The sequence below is a fragment of the Porites lutea genome, chromosome 5, assembly GCF_958299795.1.
Source record: "Porites lutea chromosome 5, jaPorLute2.1, whole genome shotgun sequence".
Lineage (NCBI taxonomy): Eukaryota > Metazoa > Cnidaria > Anthozoa > Scleractinia > Poritidae > Porites > Porites lutea.
The window spans coordinates 9,031,668-9,041,352 of NC_133205.1; the positions used below are offsets into that span (position 1 = coordinate 9,031,668).

General features: G+C 38.6%; 1 protein-coding gene across 1 annotated transcript; it reads left to right on the plus strand.

Annotated features, from left to right (window-relative positions):
- Window positions 1-63: 63 nt before the first annotated feature.
- LOC140937301 (uncharacterized) lies at window positions 64-9,329 on the plus strand. Its single transcript, XM_073386847.1, has 3 exons — window positions 64-1,475; window positions 2,515-2,731; window positions 7,614-9,329. Exons 1-3 carry the CDS (start codon window positions 104-106, stop codon window positions 8,590-8,592), a joined length of 2,568 nt encoding a protein of 855 aa, XP_073242948.1. The 5' UTR covers window positions 64-103; the 3' UTR covers window positions 8,593-9,329.
- The last annotated feature ends 356 nt before the right edge of the window (window positions 9,330-9,685 follow it).

Below are 9,685 nucleotides of genomic sequence, written 5' to 3' on the forward strand. Positions count from 1 at the left end.
GAAATAAAGTTATGGACGCTATGTACGTTCAAAAAACAAAATGGAGAATCTCTAAGTTGAAAGCGTTTACAGAGTATTGCTTGGCTTAAACAGATTTCTGGTGATGGATAAACTGGAGGAATTGTATAGTTTAGTATTTAGCAGCAGTTGTTTCAAAGAAGCCTATCAAAAACGAATTTTTGATACGCTGGGGGATCTAAATCTTCCTCAATCTCAATCTACCGTTGATAACGATGTAGAGAATTCATTATTGGTGATGCTGACTGTGATTCAGGAACTCTTTCAAGGACTTAAAACAGTCCATTGTCCATACTTAAGAAGTATTGCTTATGATCTTGTTGAGCAAAAACTTCTAGTGGACAAACTGTTGGATTGCCTCGGTCACAGAAATCAACATGTTGTATTTTCTGCAAGTAAAGCCGTTGTCATAGTTTTGCAGATGCTTTCTGAGCAAATGATCAAAGTGAAATGGTTTGACAGTCTCATGAATTTCATTTGTTTTGGGAAAGAAAGTGAACATCCATGGAGAAAGCTATACGTTATGGAATTAATAAGAAAAGTTCTCAAAGACTCTAGAAACACTGTTAATCAGAAGATTGAAGTTGAAAATCAAGCATGTTGCTGTGAACATGGTCAAGATGTAGTATATTCTTGCATTCCAGGGAGTAAATTAGCTAAGTTGCTTTTAAGGCACTTTAACTTTCAGCACATTTTGTTTGCATTCATCCCTTTTGTTACCAGACCAAATGGACTATATTCATTTATGAAATCATACCACCATGTTGGTGCCTTGGAGGACTTTGTTACACTTCAGGCATGTTTGAGATTTGAAAAAGCAATTCATGATCAAGAAAAAGTTAAAAAAGATCCTATCAGTGGAATCAAAGAATGTAACTTGATAGCATTTTTAAACTGTCTTGTGGAGATTGCAAAATGTTTGCATAGCAAGAATTTGCTCAGTTCCCTGCACCCAGAATCAACTGAAAACCATTATAGTATGGTAACTGAATCTGGTGATGAGTCAATAGGCAAGACTCAGCCTGAAGATGGAAATCATTTGCAAATAACAAGTACTACCACACAACTTGGCACTGTGGTGTCAACTTTGATTCAGTACCTACATTACCCAAGACTATCATCACTAATTTTTAAGAAGATCTTGGAGGTCTTGAATCAAGTCATAATTATACCAAGCTCTACTTTATCCAGCCAGAAAGGTGGCTGTACAGATTTCACAAAGACGATAAGAACTGCTTCAGTCTCTTATCTAAGTGTTGTTGAATGCTGTCTCCTCGACAAAGTACCAAAATGTTTGGGAAGGACTGGATTTTGTGGAACTGAAATAAACAGTTCTGGCCCCTCTATTACACTTGATGCTCAAAGACGGTGCATAGATCTTGTTGCACTTCGTAAAGCTGGGCTAATTCTTATCAAGTCTGCATGTATTGTGTTAAAGATGGCTCAAAATCAAGAAGGTAAAAATAAAATGTTTTGATTTTCCTCTATAGTACTGAAAAATGATAATACCAGTTACAGTCTACCTCTTTATCTTGGTGTTTGTAGTAACGAAAATTGACTTTACTTGTCTATATAGTAGTAAGTTGAAATTCAGGGCACCAAATTAACTTTTTCAAGGGCCCTTGGCTTTTATGAATTTTATCGTTCACAGTGTTGGACAATTCTCATAAGTTGGTTGCCAGGTTCTTTTTATTATGTTTTCAAGGTTAAGTAAAGCCAGTAAATGCAAAGCTGTATTTGATCCGTACTGCTATAGTTGGTATTGAAGTACTTTTTTTCTAAATAAGCCCCTCCATTTGTAGCCCTTCTACAATACCTTACCAAGATGTATATAAGTGCAAGGCTTACACAGCAGTGTTTGATGAATCAATACCATGCAAAAGTAATGCCAAAGAGGTTCCAATCCATAAAGTGTTATTGACAGAACTTAAATGTCACATTCAGGGTTGCCATATACAACAGACTCAGACATATTTCCAGTCATCGCTTCTCTCCAGCCAAGAGAAGCGACAACCTGATGTACATCTGTGACTGCAGGCTAGGGTTGCTACTCTTTAAAAAAAAAAAAAAACTGACTTTTCACTGACCTTGTATTTCACAATTCTCTTCAGTTTTCTGGCAGGTTATAGACATTCTTTACTTTTTCCCACAGCATATGGTGATGGTTAAAAGAATTTCCAGACAAAGAAAATGATTGTCTTAAAAAGGACTTTTAACCTTTTTTTACTTGACCTTTCACTGACTTTTGCCAAGATCTACGATTTTCGATGATTTTAGAAAACCTTGTTTTTGCTAGAGACTCCTAGCCTGCAAACACAGACATATTTCTGGTCGTCACTTTTTTCAACCCGAAAAGTGGAGAAAGAGGGTGGAGAGAAGTGACGTCAGGAAATCAGTCTATGTTCACAGGCTCAGAGATTACCACTAGATACCGGTAACAGGTTCCTATAACTGAATTCAGGAGTGAAAAGTTTAACTGAGATAATATTTTTGCAGGATCATCAGTGTTTCAGAGGTTGAGTCTTTCCTGTGTCAGTTTGTGGTGTACTCATCTGCTGAGTGTTGCTCCCAACATGCTGCCCCTCAATAACACCAAGCAAAACTGCAATCAGCATGAATTTCATTCCCTCCTGGTCTCACTCTTTGTTGATCAAGATGATGAACTTGTGGAAATTCTGTTACTTCTGCTGTTTCTGTACCAAGAGACCAAAAGGTAAATTTTTTTTTCCAAAGGTGAATGTTGCTACATGTTTATTAGCTTTAGAGTTCTCAAATTAAAAAGCCTCTTACAGCGAACTTAAAGAATGATAGGAATTTTCATATATTAATACTTTTTAATTGGCTGCGAAACTTGCAGGAATAAAACAAAAGAAATCACTTTGAGGCACAGCAATGAATGTCTTTTGTATTATTCATTCAAGCCTCAGAGCCAAGGATGAGTTTTAATATACTGAAATTAGTCTATTGGCTAGCCTTCTCCGCAGGCAGCTCCTATTGTAACGGTTACACTGACCGTGAGGAGTCTGAGAATGAGAAAACGAGAAAAAAATGAGGAGGAGTTGGTATCACTGTTACTCCCCATTCTCTCCCCATTCTCCCAATTGCTCTCTAAAACAGGACAGTGAAGCTTGCAGAGGAGGCTTTCTATTGGCCATATTTTAAACAAGAGGGGAACTGGTTTAACTTATGACTGCAAAGGCTCTAGGAATTGTTTGGAAGGACAGCAAATACATCATGGACAGCCGCCAGCCTCCAGTTAAAGATGAAAGGTTATTCTAACTGAAGAAGACATACATGTAGTGGCAGATCCAGACCTTCAGATAAGCGGGGGGGGGGGGTGGTCATCCAGACCCTGAGGTAAGGGGGGGCAGTCTCAAAAGAATTTTTTTCAGTTTTTTCAGTTTTTTTTTCATTTTTCAGTTTGATGTAAAAATAAGAGGGGTGTGGGCCCCCCGGGGCCCCTCCCCTGGATCTGCCTTTGACATGTACCTGTTGTATCGGGGTTTTTAGGAATTCTCTTGTAGCAAAGATTTGTTGCATTTTTTGAAACTATAATTGCAGTTTGGAACATAGTAGTTGTAGCATGCCTTGTTTGTTGGTCTTCATGCTGTCTCTCCAAAGGATCCCAAGAAGCTTTGTGGACACATATCATGCCTAGTTTCCCATTTGTTTAGAACATGGTGAATTGGCTACTCTGCAAGCTAAGTACATTGTCCATTGGAAAATTGCGAGAAAGCTTGCACGTTGGTTGCCATGCAGGCTATGCCATTATGAGCTATTAACCATTCAAAATATATTTCTCCTTTTTATTACTCACTTGAGGGCTGTGTCATGGGTGGCTAGTATATTTTGTTTATGATGCCAGTTACCCATCCTTATTCACTATGGAACTTGAGAAATTATTACTTGTGAATGATGACCAAATCACAACTTTGTGTCAGACAAATATGTCTCCCAAACATTATTTCAAACGTTACAAGCAACGAAAATTAACTTTTAATAACTGTTAAAGCAAGTTTTTTAAAACCAACATTGTAATCTGTTTCTATTTTCAAGTTTGTCCATGAGTGACTCCTTTTACATTTACTCTGTTATTTACACCTTCTGTTAACATTTTAAGTGTTTATTTTTATGTCTCATGACTCAACTTGGCGACAGTCCTGGGCCATAGTTTCCACTGCTTGAATTTAATAAAATTTGTGACACGGCTTCCTTAAACTCCTGGCTATTTCTTCATAACCAGCCCGGCACTGACCAAATTTGGAAGATATTAATGCCAATATCTATACTAATAGCAGGGTGCAAAGAAAGTCAGTTTTACTGCTTGCCATTTAGGCAAACTGCCTAAAACCTGGAATCCGGAATCCAGATGAAGCCCATGCCGAAAGCTAAATGACTCTGAAGTTTAGTGATTAGGGTTAGGACACTTAGTGAATCAAGTTTCAGGTCAGTTTGAAGGGAACCAGATTCACTCAGTTTCCTAACCCTTATCACTAAACTTCAGAGTCATTCGGCGTTTGGTGAAGGTTTTTTCCGGATTCCGGATTCCGGATTCCGGATTCCTGATTCCTGGTTTTCAGCAAACCTGGCAAACCGTACCCAGCCCAAAAACTCATTTCCACTAGCCCCAAAAATATTAAAGATGAGCATTGATTATAGTTCTTCTGTAATAAGAATTCCCGAAAAAAACATTCACTTGTCGATTGGGCAAGTTAAGTACCGAACTTGCTAGCCCGATAGCAAAATCCACTAGCCCCAGGCTATTGGATGCTACTTTCTTTGCAAGCTCTGCAAGGCGTGGTGACTTAGCTGCTTGGGCAATGTAGAGCTGGAGAAAATAGCAGAAGAATTCACACTTTATGTGAAGACCAAATAGCCCAACACACCTCAAAAACGTGGCTAAAACAGGCATCAATACCAGCTGCCAAGTGAAGAATATGAAACTGCTGCAGTGGAACGGAACGGGGGAAAGAACTTTATATCAAGCCATCATATAGTCGTCCATGTAATTTGCCTCACTTACTATCTTGAGCTGCTCTGCTTACTAGAGATGCTTTGCTTGCTTGAGATGCTTTGCTTACTTCAGGTGCTTTGCTTTCTTTGGGTGCTTTGCTTGGGCGGCCAGTTCTGTCTTTGGCAAGCACCCTGAGTGTTCATCACTCTTCGACATGGAATAGCTTTCTATGGACAGTTAAAAAGGATGTTCCAAATAATAAAAGAAGACAATGATCTCTTAGTGAAGAGAAAAAAAGGAAGCCCACACTAATTGGAGTGACGTCAGCAGATGTTCACATGATATGACATGGATCTTTAATTGAGTTGGGGTAATTGAGCAACTACGAGGTGCGCGAACAAGAACATCACTCATTAGGGGCACCCAACGAGGATATAGTTCAAAACCACTTAACATAGCATTGTTGAACGTATTTTAGTATTCAAACGGTAGATATAGGCATATTTTTATCTCCTAAAAACTTTTCATCTGTTCGGATTTCCTAGCTGAAAGTCTAGTGATCCGAAAATTATAGGGATAAAAACTTACCTTCTCGAAAATTTCAGCCAGGAAAAGGCTTTCGAAAATTCTAGGTGGCCTTTTTTAGGGTCAAAATCCGTTAAAAATGGGTAATTATACCATTTTGTAGATGTTCGAAAATCCTAGAAGAGGCAGGCAAGCAAGAAATTTTACAACAAATGCTCCGAAAATTCTAGATCTCAAATCGTCTTCCGAACAGATATTTTCCCGAAAATTGCCGTTGGGTGCCCCTGACTCATGAATCTGCGCTGTTTTGAACTTCATCGTTATCACCACCTTGGTCGATTTAGGGAATTATGGCGTTTGTTCTTATTTGTTTGTCCTTTGTTCTATTTCTTTGTTGCGCAGTCGTTGCGCGGAACCACCTCAAGTAACCGAAGCAAGCAAAGCATCTCAAACAAACAAAGTACCTCAGGTAAGCAAAGCACCTCAAGGACCTCAATCACCTCAGGTGGGCAAAGTATGACAAGTAAGCAAAGTACCTCAAGTAAGCAAAGCATTTCAAGCAAGGATGCAGGCAAATTATATGTATGACTATATGATGGCTTAACATGTGACATGTTAACACGCGCGTTTATCGAATGGTGGTGGTCTAAAATCATTGTATTTTCCTTAGACTGCACAACAGTCTGTATTTTGCGTATTCAAGTGCGTGCGAGCAGTCAAACAAAAGGTCTTGAGCGAGACTGGGGAGAGACGCTAAAAATACGTAGGGCATGTGAGGTTCGCGCACTTGGCGTGTGTGAATCTTACGCAACGCTAAACCGCTTTTGAGAAGAAAAAAACGACTGTATTGCAGTCTACGTTTTTCTGTGTGTTTCTCTTTTCTTGACCAAGGACATCCCCCTCAAATGTTAAAACTTGATACCTAAATGAAATTTTCTATTTGTTGTTCAAAGGTCTGTCAGTTGTTTGTAAACTGGCACGCGCCTGATAAATTTTTCATTCCATAAATCAAAACTTTCGTTACGAATTTGCATCCCACATGCAAGAGTGCAGTGTACAGCTGTATAGCGACCAGACGTGCCCACTTGTCAAGCCACGGAGTGCCGAGAAAATCAGGAAACAAAGAAAATATCATCGCGTAGAATTGATCAAACAACGCATGCGCACTCTAAATCTAAATGATCTGTTTTAGCCCCCCAAAATGGAGCCCTTTCGGTGAGTTCAGAGTAAGGGTTGTTTTGGACCCATGGGTAGAAATGAGTTCCAGCGTGGGCCGGAATAGGTATTTGATGGGCCTGTTTTGGCTTAAATTTTGCTCAAATGGCCCCAGGAAAGGCTGAATTGGCACTTTGAGGCTGAAACAGTGTTGTTTTTTTTTAATTTTCAAAATGTTTTGTTCAACTTAAAGAAGAAAAAACGAAGAAGGAAGACTATTTTGGGTAGCCGAAATATTGCGAAAATTTAAAGTATACTTTGTTTCATAAATTTTGCAGTCTTTCCAGCGTTTATAGGTAATATTTGGATTGATTAATCTTCTTTATAGATCCAACGTTGACATCAGCGTCATCCTTGCTTGAGGCTTTTGCTGTCCACGTATTTGAAAAATTCGTGTCTTAATACAAAGCGAAAAAACTAGGAGTGAAGGCCCAGCGAAAAGAGGAGAAATTTTTATAACAGCGAAGGACTTAATAAAAAGTATATGCGTTTTTTTTTGTAACAATGCCTTATTTTATGGCCGATGCTTTACGTTTTTTTAAAGCATTCTTCGCGATATTTTGTCAAATTTCTTGTATGTACTTTGTTCTGCAATGTACATAATTATCTTGAAATTAACGGAAAGTTCAAAATATTTTTTGAGTTAATATTTTCCAAAAATATACACAACAAAGAAATGAGAGGAAACTAAAAAGGTTTAAGAATACAAGTGACCAACTTGATCAATATGTATAAACCGTCAGAAACTCCATTTACTTCGGCCCCAACGTTCCTACTTAGAGGATCTAACATTGCAGATCTCCAAACCCCAACTTATCTTCCCGTTGATTTTTGTGTTCACAATATTCGTAGGAGAGCGAACCTATAGTTATTTATTTGCTATTTCCGTTTTTAATTTTAGGAATGTACCTGGTAGCGAAATTTCAGCAAGTATTTCACGCCAGTTGAATCCTCATTGGCTGTTCACAGCGTTTATGGAATCAATTGATTTTGATCAGTCGCTCCTGCTTGATCTTCTTATTTCTTCGGAAACGAGATTCCTCGAGTACCTTCTACAGTACCTCCACTTCGTAATTAGCGACTGGAAGGCATTTATTCAGTGCCTGGAGAGCTATAAGGGAAATGCTATTTACCGCGAGGTAGAAGCTACGGGAGAAGATTTCATCAGCTTGGACCAAAAGCAATTGGAGTCGTTTTTTGGTCTTTCAAATGATCAAGTGGCGGAGGAAAACAGGCAATCATTTTGTAGGAAACAGAATAAACCAGTTGCAGAAGATGGTGTTGTTTTGAAGAACAAAGAAATTTCAGTGTCTGGAGATTCTTCCTTAAACACTGACATTAATGGAAGTTTTATCAGCTTCCAAAAGCCCGGAAGAAAACGGGACGCGTCTGGTGGACACGTTTTCGACACTGTGCACAGCTCGGAAATCTGCAACCAACCCATTTGTGGTGTCCCGAAAAAGAAAAATCAAAGAGAAGTTGGTGAAATAATTGGCTTGAAAAGCATTGCCATGGCGTACTCTTCAAGCGATGAGTCGGACGTAGGAGTTGAAGATAATGACGAGGATGCAAGAACTTCCATTCAAGTTAATGCGTTCAACAAGAACACAAGCGCATCTTGCCTGCATTCTCAAACAACAACATCTCTTTTACTGGATGACGGAAACCTGAATGTAGGCAAATTTGATAGTCAACCGGAGCGCGAAAAAACTCAGACATCAACTATTTTATTATCTGAGAATTTAGACAAGATCATGACAATGTTGATTCGGCTGAGGATCGCCATAACAAGACTCTCAAAGACCGGCCATTTCCCTTATTGTGCTTCTCCATTATTAGCGCTAATGGAGACTGTCGAAAAAACTTACGATGGCTGTTAAATAGTAGAGAATCCTTGCCGTGAATAACTTTTCTTGTTATGTAGCTGAAAATTTCTTCCTAGCAGCGCGCGCTCTCATTGGTTACGTCGAGGTCACATTACAACTTACAATGAAACTGTTTCCCGCTAAAATCTCTGAGCGGGCAACATTGCAAAGGGGATTTATTTTCATCTGATTTTCATAAATAGGCTCTTTGCATGACTTGATCACGTGATCAACTTTCAGTAAAAGGCAAACACGAAAAACAGTTCACTTTTGAAAAATTTTGTTAGCACAAGCTGAAAGAGCAAATTAAAAATAGCTAATCTGAGAATTTTCAGCCTTATATCTCAAAAGTAGTGATTGCAACGGCCGCCGAAAGTTTGAAGCATTTGTATGAGAAAAACAACTTTTGCCATCCAGTCACCCTTGCATGGTTTTCCATACAAATCCTTGTTGTTTCGAAATTTTCAAAACTGTCATGAAATCTTTCCTTAAGCATTACAGGGCTCAAATCTCCTTTTAATTCATAACAGACAATTTGAGCCTAAGAAATGAACACACGACAGTTTACAAATTTTAGAATTTACAAGGATTTGTAATATTAGACACGTGATGATCAAATAGTTTAAGGTGGCTCGACTGGATTTTTCAGGGGCAATAACTCCTAAGATTGAGCATTAAAGGAGCTGTGTCACGAATTTTATCAAAATTCTAACTATAGGAACTGCCACCAAACTGAGTGAATCATAAAAATAACTGCTCAAAACATTAAAAGAAGGTATAAATGACACAACAAATACAAAAGCAGCCACTGATGGATAAACTTCAAGAAGATTAAAACGGATTGCAGTTGTGGGTTTTTTAAAACTTGTTAGCCCAACACATTTTTCTAAGTTCACTTTTGTTGTTTGTAACGTTTGATGTAATGCTTTGGAAGTGTATTTGTTGAACAAGAAGCTTTGATTTTGTCGTTCGCAAGTAATTTCTTTGTCAAGGTTAAGCTCCATAGCGCATGAGGAAGCGTAATTGACCATATTAACAAAATGAGCGAGAAAGCCGTGACATGACGTGGCCCCTTTAACTACGTGACCGTAAACCAAGATATGGAGTG